The sequence below is a fragment of the Motacilla alba genome, chromosome 1A, assembly GCF_015832195.1.
Source record: "Motacilla alba alba isolate MOTALB_02 chromosome 1A, Motacilla_alba_V1.0_pri, whole genome shotgun sequence".
In the NCBI taxonomy this organism is placed as follows: domain Eukaryota; kingdom Metazoa; phylum Chordata; class Aves; order Passeriformes; family Motacillidae; genus Motacilla; species Motacilla alba.
Genome location: NC_052031.1, coordinates 39,173,262 through 39,198,870, shown reverse-complemented (window position 1 = coordinate 39,198,870; position 25,609 = coordinate 39,173,262). Strand labels below are relative to the sequence as shown.

Sequence of the window (25,609 nt, the reverse complement as noted above, 5' to 3'; positions counted from 1 at the left end):
AATCCTGTTCAGAGATAGAACATAATCCCTGTCAACACCTACGTGTCACCCAAATGCACTTGAGCAAGAGCAAAAAGTGGAAATTTGCACTCAGCCTTTCACTCAGCATCTTGTAGGGAGGACAGGAAGGCAAGTCAGTTTACAAGTACAAAATTAAGTAAATAATTTATTTTATTTCATTCAATGCCAACCCCCCAGTTACCTGTGTGAACCATAGTTCTAATGATGGCCATTAAGACTGTCAAATCTGCAACCAAAATTGTTTGAATGCATGGTAAATTTTCAATTATTGAACTACATTGTAGTGAAATGTTCATGTAATTGCTGTGAATAGCACAAGTTTGTATTTTTGTCTATTGTAAAGGGATAACTACAGAGGATAGCCTCAAAACCATAAAATTTTCAATCAGTATATGTTGCACTGGTTCAACATTTTAGTTACATGGCATTAATAATAAGTTGTAATTAATTGTAAACCTCAGATACTTAGTCAAAAAGGCACAATACATTTGGTTTGGCTTTTCTGGCCCCTCATCTCGGATCCAAAATATATTTCTAGAACTACTCACATAGAAGCAGTGTTTGAAATGCTAAAACCATAAAGAAAACATAAAATAGGTTGTTTATGAGATAAATATGCTAAAATATTAAAAAGGCTTTCTTAAGCCTGAGTAACATTTCTTAATGTTATTAATAACAATTGTAAACAGGTTTTAGATATAAAGGGTTTGTAGTATGTCATTTTGCTTTATGAAAGCACACTGCAAGGCTTCCAATAAAGCTGAAGTTCAGGAAGAAACTGAGATATATTCAAAATTGAGAATTCAGATATTATGGTGATTTTCAAGGTAGAACTTTGTGGACAGGTTCCCACATATTGAAAGTTCTAATCTGTGTGGTTTTGCTCTGTGAAGTTTACATCTTCATAATTATAGACTTCAATTGACCTTTATTCCCACATAAACTTTGTTTTCTATTTTTCACTATTATCAACTCCATGCATCAGAACCTGAGGGAAGAAATGGATGTTATATACAATAATAAAATGCTTTGCGGATTATTCTCCTCTGTATTGTTTAGTAGGATATTAACTGCTAGGTTTGCTGTCTTTCATGCAAGATATCCCAAATCATTATTCTATCTATCTATCTGTTTTTGAATAGATTGGCCTTTAAACAACCACTCCAATTGCTGTATATTTCATAAACACCATTGCTTGATAAGAATATCAGTAGATTTAAGCTTAAAGTGCACATACATTATAAAATGGCTGGATGAATATTAATGATGGATGTAGAGTCACTTAGGAGAGTCTATCATACTGAGATATCTCAGTGCCATTACATGATGACAGGAAGCAGTGCACAGATGAAGACAGGACACTTTGTATGCAGACTCAGTTGCTGGGGCTGCCTGACCCTGAGCTTCTGCAAAATTGCAGCACTAATGCTTCTTTTCTTTACAGCTCTTTAAGGTCTACAGTGAAAAAATAAACAGCAAAATACAAAACAAAATGATGACAGATATTAAGCATGCTGTGTCTCTTTATTCAGAAGAGAACTTAAATCTGTGTTTTTGTAAAACAAAATTGAGCTGTATAGTAAATGAAGGCATGCTTCACTGTATATAATTGGAAAGAAAATTATTTAATTTTAATCAAGTGCAAACACAATGCATCTTCTTCTTGAACCATCAGGTGTTTCTCCTCTTTCATGGAAAAGCCACATTTGCTTTGTCTAAACAGATACGTACCTTCAGAAATTCTCTGAGCTAGTCAGAAGTTTCAGAGTGTAAGTGCTCTGAAATGCTGGGTCTTTCGAATTCCAGTATATGTGATTCAGACTGGTTTTTTTTGGCTTAGATGCTTTTATTCATTACAAACCCTAATATGCTTCAATTTTTAACATCATTTTTTTAATTATTATTTTATGGCTTTAGCCAACATGTAGAGCATATCTATGGACATTTTATACAGAAGCTCTGTAGGAAAACAGCAATTTGTTTATATTTTGTCAAATTCAGCAGTTATGCAGTATCTTATAAAATTGCTGGTTTTCATCCATCAGCAATCTTAGTTCTTTACACTATTCCAAAAGGGTTTTTGTGAGGGTTGCAGTAAGGAGGGGGCAGAGGGTGAAAGTGTTAGTAATATACAGATGCCTTAAAATATCAGCATATTTCTTTTCCTCCTATACAAAAATAAAACTGTACTTCTAAGGTTTTTTAACCAAGGATTAAATCCTGCTTTTTTTCATAAGTTTATTCATTTGAATAAGCTGAGCATGTCTCTTCCTTAAATTGAAGCCAAATGCCTTTATTCTGAGGCAGAAATATTTTTTTTTTCCATGTCAGGAACATTTCTGAGATCAAGAGGAAAAAGTAGTCCAGAACTGCTACAGATAGGAAGAAAAAAGTCAGAAGCCAAAATATAATTACAGGTCTCCAACCTTTCTCAGATTGTTATGAAAACACTCTGAGCTTTCAGCTGCTTCAGCTCATTTTCCGCCTTTATAGAAATCAGGGATTTACCGAACAGTGACCTACCACTTGAAGCTAGAAATCCATTTTATGTGATCACCTGACACTTTCAAGCTTCTGACCCTCTTGACACATAGGTGTCTTACTTATGTCCATGGAAGGAAGAAAAAAATTGCAAGGAGGTTTCTTTTCTCAAGTTTTTCACGAACTCCATGGTTTAAAGTCTTCAGGACTTAGTTCATTCACAAATAAACTTACAAAAAGAAAAGCAATTTTGATTTCTTCTCAGTGGCAGTGATTGTGCAGCTCTGTATTTTCAGCATGGCACTAATCTTTGGCCCTCACCTCTCACTTCCCTGCCACAGGGCCAGCAAATCTCACTGTGCAGCCAAGCATTTCTGCTTCAGATCTCGTGACAGGCAACCACCTGGCTGGTCTGCGGCGGGGCCAGCTGTGCCAAGTGTGTTAAATCAGGAGCTAGAAAGAGAAAGCAGCAATGCTTTTCAACTGGGGAGGTGTATTGCTGGCAAGTGTATGCCTTGGCAACAGTGGGGTGTCCTCATCCTCAAGGATGTGGCAGTACCCTCGTGGTAATGCTCCTACATGCACAGTATCGTGTCCTGGCATAGCTTTGCAAGCATTCCAACACTTTCCCATGGCACTCGGCCCGACTCAGGCACAATGCAGTGATTTGAAAGATTGAAAAGTGCAAAATAGAAATCAGGAGTTCAGAATTTTAGCAGGATTTGCAAGAAACAATTCTCAGATGATATCTAAGTTATTCCACTCCACAGACTGTAGCTCCCCACAGCCACAGAAGGAAGATCTAGATATGGGAAGAGCTATGCTTTGGGGAGAAGAACAGGTTTTCATTGGTTTAGAAACATTTTTCTTTGGATTATTACTGAGAAAAATCTTATCCCTATCACCAGAAAACAGGTGGGACAAAATATTTTCATAGCAGAGATCTAATGTACAGGAAATAATTTTCTAGATAACAATGATGCTTCTAGATACATTCCTTTACTACTCTCCTGTAACTTTGCATTTGTCTCGTGGAAGAGGGATACAGAAGAGCTATCAGCTGTTAATGGCAGGGAAATAACTCATCTGGCAAAAGGCAGTTGGCAAATTCCTTTGAAAGAATAAAAGAATGTCATCCATCCCAGGATGTGTGAAAAAAATAAATCAGCTCAGATTCAGATTATTCTGTGCTTAGAAATATGCAATGTTTATGGTGTACAGCTTTTGCTTAGTGGAACTTTTCTTGCTGCGATGATGCTGTTGCTGTAACCAAGGGGACGCAGAGGAGGAAGCTCTCCCAGGGAAGGAGTTCCTGGACCAGAATAAACAAATAATTAAATTGAAAAGGGTAGCCATGGACTGGAAGGGGGAAAATAATTATGATTCATTAAGCATGGAGTGTGGAAGCTGGTGAGGGATCAGAGACATCAGTGGGAACAGGGGCTGGTGGGTGTGGGGGAGGAACAGATCTGAGATGGAGGAGAAGTGAGTTCAGAAGGAAGTTTGAATGGTGCAGTCTCCAAACTGAAAAGGCAGATATTTGCATGGAAATGTGAAGTTTTATTGGAAAGATGTCTCAGAGAGGCATAAAGAAGGACAGTAGTGCCTCCTCCTAAGGTATCTTGAGTTCTAGCAGTGGAAACTCTGAATGATGGTATAACAGGTGGCACTTGTCATGTGGTCTGGACATTTTTACATCTAGGTCTCTGTTCAGCCCTGATTTGATGCTGGATACCAGGCATATCTAACATGTTGATGAGAAAATGTTTCATTACACTTTGGGAATTTATAGAGGTTGTTTTATGGAATATACTTAGACTTATGGATTAGTTCCAGGTCAGTGAAATAATCAATGTCACACCAAGCTATATGTTGCACTTAATTAAATATTTTAAGACAAAGGCCCTAACTGCTAGCTAAACCACTCAACTTGGTAAAAGCTCAGCTTCTAGACAACAGTAATCCTGCTACTGGCACTTAAATAACACTTTTGCACTCCTCCAGTACAGCCCTGTTACTGTAATTATATATAGCAATATATTACATTTTGAGCGGTGAGATGAAAATGTTGTTGTAATTGTTTTCCCAGCCAATAGTTCTGGTTTATTAAATTGCTAATGGTTGTCCTCTAGAAGGATAAACAAACATGCCCCGAGAAAGAAAAGGAATTATTTCAAAGGTCAGTATTACTTAAGCACTTGTTTCATGCTTACAGCAGACTGGAGTTGGAAGTAATTGGAAAGTGTACTGATATTGCAAGTGACAGACCAGAGGAAAAAGCTTGCACCAAAGATTGTGTCCTGAGTTTCCTTGGTGCCTCAAGGAAGTGACTGGCTTTAAAATGCACAAATGCTTTATACAATAATGATGGAATATAATATTAAGGCAACGATTAAACTTGATTTCAGTTTCCCGAAGGAAATGCCTGGGAAAAAAAATATATACCGTGAGAACTCTAGACAGTACATCTGAAATACAGCATGGTTATTGTCTTGAGCATTAATGACAACCCATTGAAAGACATTTAGAGAAACTCTCCTTCCAATGATACGTTTATATTCTCATGCTGCTACAATGCAAAGTAGTTTATGTTTGCAAAAAAAACCAGAAATGGCAATATGACCCTTCTGCAGATTTTAAATTTCCCCTGACCTTTGAATTGCACCGTTTTTATTTCATTCATATGTAGTAAGCCTAGTAAAAGTTATCTAGGTAGTCGTAAAATTAATTTTGCAACTCTCTTCTTTTCTGATTAAAATGTAGATGCCTTTTAATCAAAGTAAATAAAAGAAGCCCGAAAAATAAACAAAAACCAAAACAAAACCAACAAAAAACACAAACAAAACAAAACAAAAAAACCCAAAAAACAAAAAACCTGCAGGAAACTTTATCCTCCATCAGTTATTTTTGTCTAATATTTCTTATATTGAATTATTGTATTTATTATGTAAAATATTTATTTTTGATCTAGATAGCTCTATTCTCCAGAGAACAGGTTTTAGACACCAAGCAATATCAAATTGCTAGCATCAACTGGCTTCTTGTTTCACTACTCTCTGTCTTGTATTTTATGTAGGAAAAGGCATAATTATAGGGTAAGAGAAATGTGAAGAGGTAGGTGATTTGAAATAAGATACATATTTAATAGTGAAACAGAAAGGAAAAAAATGTTTGGGGACAAGTGAGCAGAAAGAAAGCTAGTGAAGATACTTGTAGCAGGGCATCCTGTGATGTGCTAAACTTTCTCTCTCTTAAATATATATTTTTCTATATGAATAGATTATTCCTGAGAAAAATAATGCATAAATTTTACTACCATGACTTCTTCATTTTGATTCATATTCAGCTATTTCTTGGCTTTATTATTTTTGCAATTGGACATATTGCAGATTTTATTCAAAAGGAAAAAATAATCCTTTTCTGATCTCAGTTTAAAAATTTCTCAGGATTAGTCTGCCTGTGTCTAAATTTCTGGTTTCCAAGTGGTATTTTCTGAAAGTGGTATAATTCTGAAAACTGGATAGTAAGAAATCATAAGAAATTTTAAATAAAGTAATTAGTGTCTTCATTTTTAAATACTAATTTGAAAAGCACCTTTGAAGAAATACCCTTACTTCATTTCTTCTTCGTCTCCATGACCACGTTCCCCAGGTGACAATCAAAACCAATTTTTAAATTTTGCCATGGTTTATGGATTCAGCTAATACTGCACTTGAGGAATAGATAGATCAATTTTGAAGAATTGTATCAGTTAAGATAGTTCACATAGTTAAAATAGTTATGGATGTCAGCTTAGATTAGAGGCAGAGCATGTGCTGGGAGGCTGGGTTCTTCTCATAAGTCCTTGATATCTTCTTGTCATGAGATCATTCTGTGCCTCCCCTTGAAGGGCATGATCCCTGCTAGGGAGAGGGGGAAGGGAAGCAAAAATGTGACAAGATTATAAGCACAGAAGCATAACTGTTTCCACTTTGCAAAATTATCGAAGAAATAAAAATAGCTTGTGCACATTGCCAAGAAGTCTTACTGGGTTTCAGAAGAGAGAGAAGTAGCTCTAAAATGGTCTAATTTTTCTGGTGAATTATGTAAGTAATTGAGTATTGATTTCAATATATTTTGCTCATTTTCATCAGATGGTAATTTGGCCCTAGTCTCTTTGACCCACTATTTTGATAGAGCAAAATAATTAGAAAATTAATTAAATGTTATTAGCCTAAGCTTACACTGGTCTAATTCTTCTTGCAGTCATGCAAAAGGAGTTTTGCGGTTTTTTATTTAGTTTCAGAAGGACTTTTTTTCTTGAAAATATAATTACTAAAGCTTTATTAGGAACTGTAATATTTGAAATAGTTTTCTTCTTAAAATTTCATCCTCCAATTTCATAATGCATTTTGATTTGTTCCATAAACAATGACTTTGATATTTCTCTTAGAGCAGATCTAGATAGATAGAGAACTAATCATTTTAACTCTATTGATTTTAAAATATTGGGTAAACATCAGTATTTATTTTGGAAATGAATCAATTTTGATTGATAGCTGTATTTGAGAAGATGCAGTTTTTCAATATGTATTTTTTACTATCAGATCCCGTTAATTAATGTGGGAATTACCTGCCTGGCTGTTTAAAAGAACAAGAGTTTGTTGCAAATTACAGGGACTGTGGCTGGAAAGCCTGTCACGGATCTGGGCAGTCACCCAGTAATTTTTCCTCATTTTTCTTTTCTCACATATTTAAATGTTTTAACTCAGAACACAAATCAAAATGAAACTGGTGAAAGCAGGATGAAGGGTAAAATAAGGATTAAGAGGTCAGAATCTCTTTAGTATTTCTGAATTGAGATTTAACATGTGGTCTCTGTGACATAGTCTGTCAGTCTGGTCTCGCGACCTCCAAAAGTAGTGTAGCGTTCCTGTTAATTTTCCTGTTCTGACATCCCTTTGCAGACAAGACCAAGCTGTTACAATGGCAGAGTTGGAAGATCTCAATTAATTCCAACTCCAAGACCAGCTGTCCAGGTGACATACACCTAGGGGTGGTTTCATCATTCAATAGATTTGGTTAGTTCTACAAAGAAAATATTGCCTTAAGGGAATAGTTCCTTTCAGGAACTATCCTGTGGCATAATTCCTTTTTAGTAACTGTGGATGTGTGAACTGTATTTGTATTTTTTACCTTGTCCAAAATACTCCAAAAGTATCCCTGAAGGCATGTGATTCTCTTCTTTTCATGGCTTCGCCTTGAAATTATCTATTCCCACATGACAAAAATTGTGATGTTTTTGTGGTTATTCATTTATTAGTATGTCTGAGGAATGGAAAAGGTTTATACAGAGTTATGTAGAAAATTAAATTTTTATGAAGAACTGGCCTCTAGCAAACTGTGCTTTCATCTTTACTCTAGAGAGGAAATTAAGGATGAGGTCTAGTTTATACTATCCCTGCCACAGCTCGTGTTACCATGCACTCTCCAGCTGTAAACAGAGCAGATGGAGTGTTCTGACTGTATAAATGAACTTATTTGGCCTGAACAGAAGCATTTGCCCAAGATCAGGACAAGGAAGGCAAGGTAAGGGTCAATGCTGTGGCAAAAAACTTGGGAATTCCTAGCACAGTGGGGGAGCCAGGGACTAGAAGGCCCTGCAGGACATCTTGAGTCTTAAATATCAACCAGCTGATGCAACAGCCATCTGCAGAGTAGTTTTTTGATTCTGCCACTTGTATGGACAGCTCCTGCTGCAACTTGGGAATTACAGACTGTTGCTGTTTGCATATTTTCGTTTTATTCCCATTGGTTTCAGTTACTGTTCGTTATCTCAGCCATTATTTTGTTTGCTTAATTTCCTGCTTGCAGTTCAATGCACTTTTAAGAACTGCTTCATTTTGCTGGAAAAAAAAGACCTTTCTGTTAGAAGGAGGAATGCATTTCCTGTGTTTATAGTCACAATGTTATTTTGACATAAAGATGAGCATGGCAGCAATCAAAGCACTGAAGGAGAGCACACGTACCACAGAATAGAGACCCAGCAAACTGTAGATGTTACTGTATGAAAGTGTATCATGCAGCTCTCCACAAGGATTGCTGTTTGTTTGTCAACCCAGGTGGCTGTGATGTCTGTCTTTTCCCATTCCAGTTGATTTACCAGGAAAATTGATTATGCATTATGTAGCTGAAGCCAGTTATCTGTCATGTTGTCTCTGCCTTGTCCCTCTCAATTTACTGCTTCTTATTTTATACTTAGTTTGTGACTTCCTTTGGAAAGAAAGTATATCTTTTTGTGCTTTCACACAGTAGGATGAAATAGGCCTTGAAGTAGGGTTTCTAGTGCTAATTTATAAAAAATACTTAATGCAAAACAATTTTTTTCTTTACATGAAGTGTTATAGCATAAGAACTGAAGGGAAAGTTTTATTATTTTCACTTGGATCAGCCAAAGACAATGTTCAGTATATTTGACCTCAATGAGAGAGCATTTCCAAGTATTGTACTGCTGACGGCGACTTTCCAAAGCTCTGTAGGTATGGGAAGATATGTTAGGGTTTATTAATATTTTAAAACTACATGAAAGTACCAACTTTCTGTGTCAAGTTTCGATAGTTTAGTTCTTTTCCCTTCAAAAGAGGTTTACTAGTGGGCTTCTAAGCCTGACTGACTTCTGAAAGAGACTTCTGAAGTCATTGCACTGGGCAATTCTTGTTGCTGGAAGGGAATGCATAGGTTGAATTCAGCTTAAACCTGTTGCTCTCTTCTAAGTCGCTTTTGCTATTTGCTAAGTATTTATAATTGTTGGGTTGAGCCATAAATACAGCTCCCCCATGCTGATCTGTCTGGCTTAGGAAAATAAAGTTTTCTTTTATTTTAGAGAAGTCCATGTACACAACAAAGTGACCCTCAACTGACACAGCCATTTATCTGCCACCCACTGGTCCCCTTGGTGTTGAGGTAAATTCCTATATGATAGCGGTGGCTACTTCCAGAATTCTTTTTTAAAGCTTAATGGGTTTATCATTCTTGTCTGTCTTCTGTGAGCTTCATTTCATGGTAGAGGTTCATTGATTGATCACACAGAATCAGCAATATTGCAAATTACAACAAATATTCTTGGAAGAACAAAACCAGCAATTTGTATGTGCATTTTCCCTTTTTCCTTCACAAGTCTAGTTAACCACATTCAAATAATAAAGGTGAATTTCCTAAAATTCATGGTTTTGGTCAAGTCCTCTGAAATACAGATGTCCTATTAAGAAAATGTCATCAACAGATAAAACAAAAATTATGATACTGCACAGAGTAAGGGTGAAGAAGGCATCAGTCGTATGAATGATTCTGTCCATTACCTCATTAGCTCTCTGTTAACCAAAACAAAGATTTGTTTTTAAATGTTTTATAAAAATATCCATGAAATACTATTCACTTATTACAGAGGAAGTCTTCAGAGAATAATTTAAAATAAATTTAATTAGCTTTTAATTTTTTTTTAAATTAGGTTATGTGTAAGTTCCTAGGCATAATGTGATCTGAAGATCTAGTGAATGGTGCATGCATATATGTTCATACAGTTTTACATAAGCTATGGAATAACAGACAAAATTTTTAAAATCTCCACATAATTTGTAGAAAAAAATAAAATCAAGTTGAATAGCACCCCGAGGCAAAAGAGAAAATAAAACTTTATGCAAAGCTCAACATGATGAGAGGGCAAGGATGTTTTCAAGTATTTTATTTCTAAAGTTACAGGCTCGCTTGTCTGTGTATATAAAGTGCAAAGATGCACTTTATGCAGGCATAAAAGGATAGCCTTTTTATGCCCTCTGTTTTTGCAAAATTTCCTCATTCTGTTCTCATGTCTGAGAAAGTGGAGTTTTTTTTAGCTGAGAAAGTGTTTTGATATGATTGCAATGCTTTGGGGTTCGGTTTGTTTGGAGTTTGGGGAGTGGAGGAGGTTGGGGTTTTTCCATAAAGGTCAAAGGGAGTAATGAACACTGAAATGCTGTCAGAGCATTTTAATTATTTTAGTCTTTTTTTTTCTTGCCTTTTTTTTTTTCCCACCGAATGCACCTGAAAAATTAACTCCAAAATATAAAGACTTTAAGTACATAGAATACATTTATTTCTTAGGGAATAAGACATATATATTTAACTTTAAATGAAAATTACTTTCTCATACCATTGCTAATAAAATTTTAGATAATAAAGGCTGGAAATTGAAATTTTGCACAAGACACACCTTTATAGAATATTGAAAAACAATTGATTCAAAAAAGATGAGAAGGAGAAAAAGTGCTGCAAGGTGTTATCTCCAGTTCTGTAATGTGAATTGATTTTCTTGCATGCCAGTAGTGCTAAAATAGATGACTACCTAGATAAATATCTTTAGGACTTTTATTAATGTGATGGTTACATGCTAAATATAGTGCAGGCAGCAAGCGTTTTGGCACACCAAGTCAGATTTCCAGTTCATCAAGCAGGTCGAGACACCACAGAGTGCTCTGCCCAAGTTTACTGAAGCATTCATTAACTTTCCAAACTGGTTTAGCACCCAGGGAGGGATTTTTTTGTGCCAGATTACCCACAAATGGTTTACAGCAAGCTGTGACATAGCTGTGGTACATGTGAGAGAGCTGGAGCTGGGCTGAGCTGTGGGTGCATGGCTACAACTGAGGCAATGTTTTATGGGCAGTGTTTTATGGGATGTAGACATCAGATGGAACCAAGACACCATGGAGTCTTCTCCAGAGACCACTTTGTTTCTTATTCCTGGGATTCTTTCATGTCTCCTTGTCACAGCTATTGTCAAACAATATAAATTTACAAATACTGAGCTAGGTGTCTGCCTGAAACAGATACATCCTACATACTTTGGCTGTATGCTAAATACTTTCTAGACAACTATCTTTTTGTGATGACACAGATTTTAGGGTTTCAGACCGAGGGGGTTGTGTCTCTAAATCAAAGTTTGTGAAGTATAACATGATTGATGTAATTAGCGGTCTTCCTCATTATACTTAACTAAGTCCCAGTAGGTTGTTTTTTTTGCACTAGTGGGAAAGCAGATACATTCCCTAGAGAATGGAGAACTGGTGAGGTATCATTTTCTGCAGGACTTATGTGACTTTTGTAGTCTAAGTCTAGCTTTTTGAAAGATTTAAACATATCTGGTGAGAGTATTTAGTAGTCTGTATGTGTGCATTTGTGATTGTGCATGAATTTCACTAACATACTACTTAGATAATTTTTATTTTCTGTACCCTTCATATGACTCATATGAGTGGTACTCATACCCTTCATATGAGTGGTGGTAGCTGTAATCCTAAACAGAGCTCTTCTGAGCAGAAGAGCTCAAAGTTGTCACATATACTGTGTCCTGAACATTATCATGTGTGTTTATTTAGTTATCAGAAGACACAATGAAATAAAAGGGGACAGATGTAACATTGAATTGGTGGTAATGTGGTAGGATAATGAACTTCAAACAGAAGCAGGAACTCTGCAGCACCTCAAAGGCAGCTAGAGTTGTTTGAAGTGTAACTTTTGTTTACAGCACTAGACCTCGATCAGAAAATATTATTTAGTTTTAGAAGAGATAGTCACACCTCAAACAAGTCTAACTGTTTCTGAAGTATGTGTGTGAAGATTGGGTAGCAAACCTTCCTCTGACATAGTCTTGTAGTAAATATTTTAAATAGAACTTTAAAAAATAAATAAATCTCTGTGTTTGTCAATTTCTGATTTTTCCTTTTTATGGTCAAACATGAATAGTGTTAGGTGGAGTCATCTAAATTATATGAAAAATCAACAAAACTTATAGTTACATATTATGTAGTGTTTATGTGAGGTGATCATGCACCCACTTGGGTAGGTCTGGCAAATCATGCAACAAAACTCACGGATGTGCATGCATTTATCGTCAGAACAGAGAACTCACCACTTCTCTCAGAAGTCATGGACTACATCCCAGTTTTGGGGTGCTGTTCTTCTGGAAGTCATGCTGTTCTCCTGCATTGCACAGGCTCTGTTGATGCCTGAAGGACTAAATAACAAGATGTGGACTGAGATGCATGAATTGCCTGGGCTCTGAGCAGAATCTGCCTCTGGACCACCTGCCTGCCCAGTGGGCAGGTAAAGAATGTATTGCTGATGAGGCTGTATTTTGATGTCAATGTCCTATTTATTGAACACAATCACTGGAGTTCTACAGAGCTCTTGATTAGCAGAATTTTTTTCTCATGTGTTGAACTACTGCTCTGTTCTGATCTGGTTATTAAGAGATACCTCTGCTCAAATTAAATTGCAAACAAGATCATGTGCCAAAGTCAATAATACAGATTTTATTAAACAGTAAATGTGAGTGATAGAGATAGAAATAGGAGGGGGAGAAGGGGAGAGCAGAGAGAGAGAGAGAATTTGAAAACCTCAAAGTGTTTTACATCAACCACCCTGTAGTCTTAAAAAAAATAGATGCCAGTGTCTGAATGTTAACATTCTAAGATGTTTTATTATTCCTTTATTTCCAGCAAAGGCACAGAGGTTAATAAGATCTTTGTCACTTATGCAATTTTAATACAGAATACACCATTCCTTAATTTGGTTTTCTTGGCATCTGTAACTACATTGTATATTTTTCCTCAGGACAAAGTCTATGTCAGTAATGACCAGTTCATCATATTTCCTGGTGAAGAACATCTGTGACTAATTACCTTGTTTTCAACACCGAAGTTTTAAAATTTTATTGCAATAGTATAGACAAAATGAAAGATTGCTGTTAAAAATTTCAGCATATGAAACAAGATTCTGTGTATATCCCAAGCAAAATTGGGATTCCTTCATGAGATACCTATTGTTATTTGTGATTTGCTAACTCTTAGCTGGACTAACTGGAAAGAGAGCAAGTCAATAGATGAAGAAAAAGTCACATGTTTTCAATTACCAAACAGAAAGCAGATCAGTGAAATCCGTGGCTTAAAATATCTCCAGCACACACATCAAGAAACTACTATCTGTAAATGCAGTATATATATATGTATACATAAACACTGTGTGTGTGTTATACAATATACATTGTAGTCATCTAAGTTAAAGGATCTGCAAATGAAGTGGAATTCACAGCTGTGAAACCATATATATAGGTTCATTGTCATGGACTCAAAAATGGTCATGACATCTTCCAAATGTCATTTATGCCACCTTTGTCCATTGCAAAAAGACCCTAAGCCCTCACAGACATTGTCACAATTGTCAGTCACAGACAATTGTCAGTGAAAGTGTGTCACCACACTATTCCTGCATGGCCAGCCTTATTGCTTAATTATTCTTACAGAGGGTTTTCCTAACACTGCCCTGAACTACTCTGGCAGCAGTTGAACCTTCTTGTGTCTTGGGACACTTGTCTTGTTGTCTTCCCTAAGAACCAAGCCCCAATAGGGCTCCAGGGGAGCACTAGCATCTAGAGGAATGGGATAATTACTACCAATTTATATTTTTTATTTTAAACGTTTTTTTCTGGAGGGGCAGGGGGGATGGCGAGACCATTGCCCCCAGGGTTACAATTCTGAAGTGATCCCTGATCACCAGTTTTATTTGGGAGTTTTTTTTTACTTCTCACAGTGAAGCTTTAGTTCTTCTGGGACAGGTCAAGCCAGAAGCATCCATCTAGAGTGCAGAAGAGGTAGCTTTCCCAATAGTCTTCATAGAAATCCTACAGAGGAAAAAAAAATGGAATTCAAAGGCGCAGTTCCTTTCAACCCAAAAGATATAAACAGATATAAAAGATGTAAATGACAGATCAATCAAATCCTGATTTGACCGATCATCAGATTCTAAAGCATTTATTCATTTTTGCTGCTCTTGGGTGACCAGCTTGGATATGGAACATCTAATATTTGCATCCTCAAGGATCCATTAGCAATTATTCTTGCCAGGAAAAGATCAAATATAGTTTATACAAAAAGATCAGTTGGTGGATAAAGTCAATTAGCAGGTTCTGTAAAAATCTTTCTCTGCAAACAAAAAAACCTTCCGATTTTTAACTTTTTTTTTTGTTAGAATCTAGTATGATTAATACTCTGAAGTTGGAAAGTTATTAAAAATAATAGAATTAAGCATGTTTGCACTTTCTTCATCCTCTTTTTCTGTAGTTTTACACTTATTAAATTCATGAAAATTGGAAACTGGAAAACAGCAAACTTCTGGAAGAAAAAATAAATAAATTTAAAGTATTAAATTATTTAACATTAATTATTAGGTATAAATCCTGAAAGGGTAAAAAAAGGATGATTTTACTGTGTAAGGAAGGTTGGGTTCTGAATCAGAACAGGCGACTTGCTGACCTATTAATAATAACTGAATGTGTGATCATGGATAAAATTTACCCAGAGACAATGCTGAGAAAGCAGAGAATGAGACAAGTGTCAGGACAGTTACACAAAATGAGAGAGAAGAAAAGGTCATGCTGTATTTTGTCAAGTTCGCCTGGAAGAAAACAACAAGTTGCTCTGGGGAGAAGCAAATTGAAGCTAGGAAAGTAAAGTTTGGAAAGTGAGTCAGAGATGCTAAAAAACAACTAGACCAGGAATCTGGAATTTGCACCAAAAAAAGCTGCACATTCCTTATCCAGGATCATAATAGAAGACATATTCTGTTTACTGGTAAGTCTGTGTTTCTTCTTATAGCCACCCTTCATATATCCTCTCTGTCAGGATTTATTTTAGGTTATTTCTTAGGGCCATGTGCTGACCTCAATCTGCCTTATAATGAGGGTTGTATGCATGTGTATTGATGTGCTGAAGCCATTGTACAGTCTGTAAGCACTTCAATAATTTGCATATTGTCCAAGCTTGTTCTTTTTATAACTTTGTGTTTATTTTAAATTTGGGAATAAAAAAAAAAAAAAAAAAAAAGTAGGATGGTAAGCATAAAATCAGACTGCTGGCAGTGGGAGGTTGTAGTCTTGTATTTCAGTGCAGGCAATTTATTGTGTGCTTATGCTACTGCTCTGTGACCATTTCACATCTTAAATAATTAAATATCTGGAAAAATAAATAACGGATCAATTGGAATAAAATCAATCCCATTTTCTATAAAATTATTTTTAAAATTAGTCATAGTCTGTCATTTTAGACCATATTTTGCTATTTTTATTTCTTGATAGAGGAAAAACTTTCTAACTGTAAATTGGAAAGCAAACATGAGGCGTAAATTGCCATCAGTATTTATGCAGTATAATATTCAATCAATAAAGGCATATTGGTGTAAATATGTTTTATGCTAAAAGACATCATTTGAAAATGCTGATAGGCTGTAGTCTGCAACATAACTATATCTGGAAATAATTTATTTACTTTTAGAAAAAGTGAATATGAATATCTGTAAAGCAAAGGCATTAATTATTAAAGGAGAAAAAAATTGAAGGTATAATTCTCCTTATTATATAGCTGACTCACTTCCATACTACAGTAGAAGGATTTAAGCAAAAAATCTCTACAGTCACAACTAACGACACTTTCATCCCACTTCTGGAAAGTGTGCTGCCATAATGTTGTACATGAGTAGTACTTCCACAAAAACCAGTCCAGTGTGTATAGTAAAACATTCTGAATACACATTGTAAGCCAGTCTGCAGTTTCATATAAGATTATCAGCTTTTTAAAAGCCTCACACCTGAATTACACATTCAGCTTTATTATGTTTACAGATGTTTATATGAGTGATGGTTTATCCCATACCTTTTCAGTACTAGTCCAACAGATGTTTAACTTGCCTATAGGCCCTTTGTGCCTCAGTGTTCCCATCAGTCAGGAGCAAAGCACTAAATACACTCTTAGTGTTATTTGAAATTAATAGGATGTGTTATTGTCACTCACTGTGATATCTGTTCCAAACCAAACCAATCTAGTTTACATGATTTGCAAGATAAGAGACATTTACATTTTCAATCTGCCTTTTTATGGGGAAAGAAAAAAGACTTTTAAGTTCATTGTTGTTCATAAATATGGGAGAATGGGATAATTGAATTTGCCACATTATAATAAAAATATTTAAAAGTATTAGAAAGCTATATTTTTTATAATTATTATTATATCTGCTTTTTTTGAGGGGTGGAGGCTGCCAAGTCCTTTGAAGCCTCAAGATGTTATCAGGCTTTAGCCTGATACTAAGGATTACAAATAAATAACGTGAATTTTTGTTATCTTATGTCTATCTTGTGCTTGAGACAGTTTCTTAAGCTTTTTTCAATTTACATCTCTTATAATCTGAAGAGTCTCACAGAACACAGGAAATTCTAGATTAGAAAAGAAAAAAAAATCTGGTTTTAATTCTATTATGCCTTTTTTCCTCTTTTTCTTCCGTTTTATTGTTACTGTAAGTGTTTTAACAGACCAAAATAAGAGATATTCCTTGATTCTAAAATAGGTTTAGCTGGTGTCATGTAAAATTTACAATTTTACTTGACAAATTTCAAGCAAATTTGGGAAATAATGGAAAAGAGGTTTGTGTTTGGCTGTATGGTACTGATTAGAGAGTTATACATGGGTCACTCTTTGTGGTTATATTGCTAAAACCATATTAATTATATTCATATTATTATTGTCTTAGATTCAAGTGAAAACTACCATGGCATATTTGTGCTCATATCTTCAGTCTCTAGTGTCAGATTTCTTCCTGAAGTAATCCTGTGTGGGAAAATCATTGCCGGAAACTGAGCCACTGCCATAATACTCATGTGGTTGTGGAGATTCTCTTTGACTTTAAAAATCTGGTGGAATTCATCTTTATGTGGTGCACTAGCAAACATTAGGCAGATTACACCAGAAGTCCTGACAGTGGTTTGTTCTTCCCCTTACCTTTGAATTTCCCATTAATCTAGAATGGCTGTCACATCAACAAACATGTAAACAGATGCATTTTAAAGCTTCTTTCTGACTGAATGTTGAAATATAATTTTGAATACTGTGGTACTCATGTTCTAAATAATCACTAAAGTAACATGATGCAGCTTGTGAATTTAGGGGACATTTCTATAAAAATCAGGTTACATAGGTCACAAAGCTACACCAAAATGTTTATATCCATATCCGTTCAATAAGTTTGAATTATCTTAATCAGATTCATAAATTTTATCTAGCATAATCCTCAGTTCGCTATTATTATTTTGGGTTCTTTTCTAAAAGCAAGTTTTTGGGGCTTTATCTGTGTATTTTTTTCAGGTAAAGGGTGTCTGAGTGTTTTTCTGTTCTCTCAAAAAAGCATTTATATCTCTCTTGTTCTGGGAACACAGTCATCACAGAAAATTACTTATTCACATTAACAGGCCATGCGCAGAGAGACTACTAGCTTGAGATGATTTCTTCTACCCAGAAGGGCCAAATAAGTAAATATTTGCAAGACTTAGTTCAAAATATGATGTAGATTCAACTGACTCTTTAAGGAAGGAATTTTTCTTGATGGAAAGCTATGTAACAGTTCTGCATTTGTCCAATTTTATGTTCAGTGAATTTATTGGAATTATTAATTCTTATAGATGTTTACATGGGATTATTAATTCTTATAGATGTTTACATGGGCTCTGAGCCTCTGAAATATTTCTCTTTCTTCCAAGAGCATTGGCTGTGTGCTTCTGTGTGGGTAAATGGCTACACATTTCAAAACTTCAGTCACTGCCCACATATCTAAAAAAAAAAAAAAAAAAAACCAAACAAAAAAACCTGGGATCTCAAGTCCACAGTGTTACCAGTGTTACTGAATGTCATAGTTTTCAGCCAAATTTTAGGTCCAAATTTTAGGTCCAACCTAAAATTTATGAGCAAATGAACTCTCATTTTGAGCAGTAATGTAACAATGAACATTTTAGACAACTGACACCAAACCCATGTGTTTAAATAATAAATTCATGGAATCATTGAGTGACCTGAATTGGAAGAGAACTTAAAGATCCTTTAGTTTCACCCCTCCTACCATGGGCAGGACATCTTTCACTAGACCAGGTTTCTGTAAGCCCCATCCAGCCTGGCCTTGAACACTGTCAGGGATGGGGAAAAATCTTTCATTCAACCTATTTTAGAATCAAGGAATATTTATTATGACTTCTCTGTAGCAAGAAGATAAATAGTGAATTATGTTCAAATTTTTTAATGTACTTTGTTCTGTTAATAAGAGTCAGCAAGGATGAAGTCTGTGTTCTGCCAAAATTGCTAAAATAAATCCTTGGTCATTTAAAAGGCATGGAGAATTTCCAAGAACATATCCAGTGACAGAATAATAAGAAAAGAAAGAAGATGTCTTTTTTCCTCCCTCCACCCCCCCCCCCCCCCCAAACATTGGATGAAAGCTTGGTATATAAAAGGTTAAAATTCTGAGGTAATTGTAGTAGATAGTGATTTCCTGTGCTAAATGAATTACATCTAAATTTTTAGGAAAGCAAATTGGTTGACATAGCTTGTGTTGAATTTAAAATAGAAATTATCAACCCCTACCATTCTTTTTCCATGCAGGTATTAGTTCACTTACTCATTCCTGAAATGAGCTGTGATTTAATGACGAAAAATCCAGAGGAGGAGATTTTAAGCTGAATCTCCTCAGTGTCTCCAAAACTGAATTTTATGTGGTTTTAATTTAGTTTTTTTAATTACTGTCACAAAATTTCAACTTTATTTCAGTATTTTTTTTGTGGGGATGATGAGAGACTGTGTTTTCATTTCAGCTCAATTTGGACTGGATCATATTCTGAGCAGTTGAGCATCAGAGATACAAGTTCTCATAATTTCTGTGCCATACCGTTGACTTGGAGACTAGTCATGTATGTTTATGTGTATTTGGTCATCGAAAATAAACCTTGCAGGCTTTTCCTGGGAACAACAAACAATGAAAGCAGGATTTCTTGAGCCATCCCCTAGAGGCTGAAATTTCATGGTAAGAGAGCTGTAGGATGCCTCCCCTGCCCAGTCCTGCTGCCAGCACATCTGGCAGGGCTGCCAGCCTTCCTTTCCCAGTGGCATCTCACTCTCTCAAGCACCCTCCAGCCTCTGCTCCAACTGTATTTCAGCTGCTTCACCAGGGAATTCCTTGAGTTTTGCTTATTGGTAACTCCTAGTGGTCCTTTTAGTGGCTATGGATTTCTGTTGAATTGGTTTTCAAGGCTTAATTTCATAGGCCAAGTGTTAAGAGAAAAAGACAAGCAGCAGTTAAGACAGGTTCTGAGATTGTGTTTATTCAGATGAAGAAAACAATGTTAATTCTCAGATTATTTATCTTGAAAAAATTGCAAAGAGCTTGATGTCATGGTATAATATAAAGCCAGCACTATCAACTGAATAATTTTCAGAGAGTTTTAATTCACTTCAGTTCTTAATTAGCTTTACTGCCGTACAACTTCTATATGAGCTTTAAGAGTGCAGTTGTGCCTGTCAACTCCTATTAGTTATGCAACAGATATTACCTTCAGGGCTCCCAAAGTATGACTGACTGTCGTGGTCACTGACCATGCAAGATTTCTGCTGCAAACAGTAATTCCAGATGACAGTATTCCCTTGATCCCTGTATATATATATGAGGGAATTGCATGAGCAGAGGTCATTATCATCACATGTCATTTATTACATAACTGGGTGTTATGGTAAAACAAAAATATGCTTTGCTTAGCATAGAACTTGCGGGGGGAAAAAAAATGTTTCCTGGAGCATTGGTCACAGGGATATCTTGGATAAATAGGTTATTTTTTAAATAAGTCTTACATATAGTTTTGGAAGTATTATTTGGAAGTTGTGAGGTGTTAACCTAGTTATTAATTTATGAAAACAGATGCAACAGAAATAATAACTTGTAAAGCTCTGGAGAAAACTCCATTTACTTTGAGACTTTCTCTGTAAAAGGGTTATGGTATAAAGACAATGAATAAAGCCCTGTTTCTGTCATCATTCAACTCAGAGAATTGCAAGTTCTTGATGAATGGGCAGTCTCTAGTACTTCAGATGAAGTTAACCACTTGAGTTCCAGACACATGAAGAGGTGACTGCTTGTCGTAGGTGCTTGCACTGCAGGTATGTCAAAAGCACAAAGAAATTTCAGAGAGCAGCAGCAACCGCTGAATAATTAATAGGCTTGAAAGGACATAGTTGGCCCCTCAAGTAACAAAGTCTAAACCAGTGGACACAGCTAAGGTAGATGCTAATATATGTTATGAACATAAACTGAACATAGTTGGAGGCTGAAACAACATATAAGGTATGGGACTCTCTGGGAGCAGAATTTTGAGTAATGATTTGATTAAAAGCAAGGAAAACTTACTCTGATGACCAGACAAAATTACCCTAAGAATAAACTCCATGCTGCTTAGCAAACTAGTAGGAACTTCATTCATTTGTTATTTGAGATTATATTGACCAAAGCATTAGAGATTGTACTGGAAGCAGTCTCACCTTGGCACAACAAAGATGTGCAATTTGATAAACATGTCTTTTTTTACTCACAAGGAAAGCAGCAAATGCATGTTACCAGTCTGGATTGCCTTACTGTAGTTCAGAACTCAAACTGTAAGTCACAGATGACATTTGTTATCCTTTCCACCACCTGTCACCCATCCGGATGCCCAAGCATATGCCAAAATGTCTATTTTAATTCCAGCTGAAACTATACCAAGAAATGAGAAAACATAAACAGCAACAACATGCTCTACAGATTACACTGAAAGTCCATTCTGTGAGACTCTGAAAGTATTATAGACACGAATCCATGTAAATTAGCAACAAGGGCTCCACCCTGTAGGGCTGTGGAGAAATATGTGTGTATGTGTGGTTTTGTGCTTCAAAATTCTAACTCAATGTGAATTGAGAGCATTAGCTTTCTATTAACTAGGATTTTTTGTTCAGTATGTAACTAGTTATAACCATAAAGACGGGAGATTTTTAAAAAAAAAATCTGAACAGAATAACACTGCTGGACTGGTAGTTTCTGAATCCTAGTTTAATATGTACAGGCAGAAGTTTTAATGATACTTTTGAAAAGTGAGGGAAGAGTGTTACAATATGTCATTTTCAAAGCTAAGCTAAGGGTTTTAACATCATAGTGTACTGTGTAACCTTAAATGTACCTGACCACTGGGATGTAAAAAGCAAATACTGATTAGAAGGTAGGACACAAAACATCGTTATATGGTTCATGGGATCAATAGCCAGTGTCTAAAACAAAATCCATTGAGAATATCAGAACAATATTCCTCTTCTTATCACGCAATTTGCATGGAGGTCTAATGTGCTTCCAGTTCCAGCAGCTGAAAAATGGGGAAAAAAATGCACTCTCAGTTACATGTTTCCAGAATACAGCTTGAAATTTATTTGAATAATTTTTAACATATATTACTCTATCCTGTTAATTATTTAAAAACTTGACTGTAACAGAATGGGACTAGGAATACCCATGAAAGTTCTGTTGAAAACCTATTAATTTCAGATAAAAGCTGCTTTCTGCAGCTTGAGGAGAAGCAGCAAACCAAGCCCTTTTGAGATCATCACTAGCTTTTGTCTTAAATAAGTAGATTTGTTCTCAGGCTGAGAAGATAAAACACCTGGACATGTTCGGATTTTTTTTTAACTGCTTTCTCTTGGAGGGCAGTTTAACTGCTTACTTGTGGGCTGGTGGGCTCTTATGCACTGACTGTTCTGGTAAAATTAAAATTAACTTAGTATTTGAAAATATGTATACATCTTTGTTAAACAGCAATGCTGTTCAAGACTTTTTTTTTTTCCTCAAAACATGATCACAAATCTTAAAGGCTTTTTATCCTTTACCTTACTGTATCTGTGAGATTTGTAGCATATTTTTGCTATAAAGGGTAAAATTAACCATTACAGCTTAGTATATCTTATGTCTGTCAAAATAAACACATGTGGAGTGAAACCTTTTCCTTATTAAAATTAATGACAACTTTGCAATTGCCCTTTGTATGGAGAAAAGTTTATGTGTATTGTTGAAGAGTTACAGCAATTCAAGACATTTTAATAGAAGTTTTGACAAGTAAAAGATGTTTTTCAGGATACCTGTTAGTTGCATGCATAAAACTTAACATCAGGAACATCTTAAAATTCAGTTTAATTTTATGTTGTGAATTCACAGGAAATTCATTCCAACGAAAAAGTATTGTTCTGAGTCTTCACAGCCTTTCACTATAACAGCTGAATACATTTTAATGGTTAACTTCAATATCAAGTAGAGTATTTTTTTCACAGCTCATATATTACTTATGTTAATCTGATATTAGGTAGATTTTGCTTAGTGAATACCTTAACTGTCTTCTCACATGCCATATTGCAAAGGCTGCCTTACGGAGTGGCAGGAATGCTCCTAAGTGGGTATGTTGGGTTGAACCTCCTTATGTGTGAATTGTGGTGTCTCTGTTGGTGTGAAATTGGCCAGTTCTGTTCTTCTTCTGGTGTGATAGCTTCTGATAGCTTAGGTATGGGAGATGTTGCCATCATTTTGAATCTTCTTTTGTTTTTAAACTTAAATCAGTAGTTACCTTTTATTAGCTATTAGACTTGAAAGAATTTTAGTAGATGCTGAAGCTTTCATATGCTATTTTAGTTTGTGTTGATGATTTCTAAATATTACTTACATCCTCAAACTCTAGAATGCACATGGATTTGATTATCCTAGTATTTACATCTTGAGTAACTTCCTATATCATTTTATTCTGCAGGAGTTTGCTGCACTGACTAAAGAATTAAACGCATGCAGGGAACAGCTGCTTGAAAAAGAGGAAGAGATTTCAGAACTAAAAGCTGAAAGAAACAACACAAGAGTAAGTACACAGGAGACCTTTTCCTGGATATCATGTGTATTTAAACTTACATATAGATCTAGAACTTAATTTGTATGAATAAGAAGACAAAAAACCCGGCATTTTCATGAGCAAAGGAGCTTCTAAGTAGCAGGACATACCTACCATGCTACAGTCCTGAAGGAAGTGAGTGTATTAGGCAGATATATTGCAAACAGTTAACACTTATAGGAGATTTATTGTGTGACATGGTAAGGTCATTCATTTTAGATATCTTTTAAAGCAGGGGACTCATGCAGCCTTCCAAGCCTGACCGGCCTGCACATATCCTCATCTCTTATCAAGGCAAAAGGCAAGATTACAACAGACAACCAGTTTTGCCTTGTGCCTTGGATTTGATCTGAATAAGGATGAGATGAAGGCTGCCACACCTACTACAGGCAGTCTGTTGTTTAGTCTACATGCAGCCTTGTGACCCTTGAAGAAAAAGTCATTTGTCATACAACTGAGGGGGGTCAAGATTCAATCCTGAAATTTATCATGTTCTGCTTCAATCAGAAATACTGTTCTGTCTGGGAGCAAGAATATATGACATAGCACCTTCTGAAAATTCTCAAATGATGGACAGAATTGTATTCAGAATAAAATGAATTGCTTGTAAAATTGTCTGGTTGAAGGCAGAATTGATCCAGAAGCACAAGAGAGTAGCAGAGGAGACTTTATGGTGTTTGTGGAAAGGTGTGAGACAAGAGATGGCGTAGTCGCAGATCAGGCTGGTAGTGAACATACAAAATAGATCTCAGAGGTTGAACACCAAGTATGATTTCTCATATCCATATTTTGTTCTCTGATCTGTGTAACTTTTCTCATTTTCCTTTTCTTAATAAACTAATAGCACTTTGGATGCTGAGCAAACATCTCTTCTTTGTCATCTAATTTGCATTTTGAAGAGAATCTAACTATATATATATATATATATATATATATATATATATACATGCCAAAAGACCTGAGAAAGGGCCTTTCTCTCTGTTTTTTTCTTCCCTTCTATAGCACCATAGAGTGCCATAGAGTTCAGAAATACAAGGGAAGACAGAGGAAATGGATGCCTACAAAGAAACAAAGTTGACCCATCTACCTCTGTGCTTTCCTGGATCTTCAGGAGATGATCATATTTAGCACTAAGTTCTTAGAGGTGATGGTTTGGAAAATCTTATGGGAGGTATAGGTGAGACCTACTTTTTCTCCCATTAATTAATTATTAATTAATTGATTTTGAGAAACGTTTAGCAATTGCACTGCATTTTCAAGGTTTAGCAAATCATATCAGCTGAAGAAAAGTCTGGAGACTTTTTATAGCTGCTTAAATTATCAGTAACTCCTACATATGTATTAGTTTTGTATTTAATTAAAAAATGCTTTATCCATTTCACTCCGCAGTCCATTGAACACCAGCTTTAGTGTGTTAAAACTGCAGTGCACCAATACCTATGTGGGTCCGATATAAGCAATGCAGACTAGCAAAAATTCCAAGACAGCCTAGTAGCCTAAGATAGTCTTGTCAAACTGTGAGAGAAAAGAAAGATGACTCAACTGCAAGTCATCTCCTAAGTCAGACTGAGCTCTGTCATAGGCAGGTTTTTTGCAGAGCAAGAAGCTTAAAGATCATCCATTCCTATGTTTCTTGTGCTATGTAAAGGAAAAATCGGTAAGAGGTTTTCCAGGACAACTAATATCAACAAATGGGAGTTACAGTGTTGTAATCCTTGCAAGTCCTTGCAGTTAAAATTAGTAAATGCTAACAGTGTGTTTTCAAAATGAGGATGAAGCTAGAGATGAAAATGTTTAGGCTATGAAAAAATACAGGGAATGAAGGAGATGTTACAGCAAACAAGGTAAGACAGAGTATAAATACAGTGGGGGAAGAAGATAGAAAAAATGCAGACACATGCCTTACCCTGATCTCTAGCATTTTCATTAATAAGTTATTACCCTATCATGTCATATTTATGTTCTTGCCAGGTGTTAAGCTACCATATACTACAACATAACCCAGAGCTAGCTGTAATACTCATGCTGTCTTCTATAGGGGCACTCCTTTAAAAGGGAAAGATGTGAGTATTTTTAGATGCAAAGCTGTTGTTTTCAACACAGTCTCAGTGATGTGCTAGGGATGAGATTTCCAGCAGCATTCATTGGGAAGGCATTGCCTATAAAGAGGCGCTTATGCAGACTGAAATTTATGGTGTTATTAGTGCAAAACAGCAATAATATTTTGTAAGAAAAAAATTGCACTGATTTTTTTTCTGTTAATTTAGTGAGGATTCTAATAAAATAATA

At 35.7% G+C, this 25,609-nt stretch overlaps 1 protein-coding gene across 13 annotated transcripts in view; it reads left to right on the top strand.

Annotated features, from left to right (window-relative positions):
- Positions 1 to 25,609, top strand: part of PPFIA2 (PTPRF interacting protein alpha 2) — a 286,609-nt gene that overhangs the window by 149,329 nt on the left and 111,671 nt on the right. For all 13 annotated transcript variants that reach the window (XM_038154171.1, XM_038154170.1, XM_038154168.1 and 10 more), the window contains one exon: positions 23,189 to 23,290. In XM_038154171.1, coding sequence (XP_038010099.1) covers positions 23,189 to 23,290 — 102 coding nt within the window. The remainder of the gene's footprint in view (positions 1 to 23,188; positions 23,291 to 25,609) is intronic.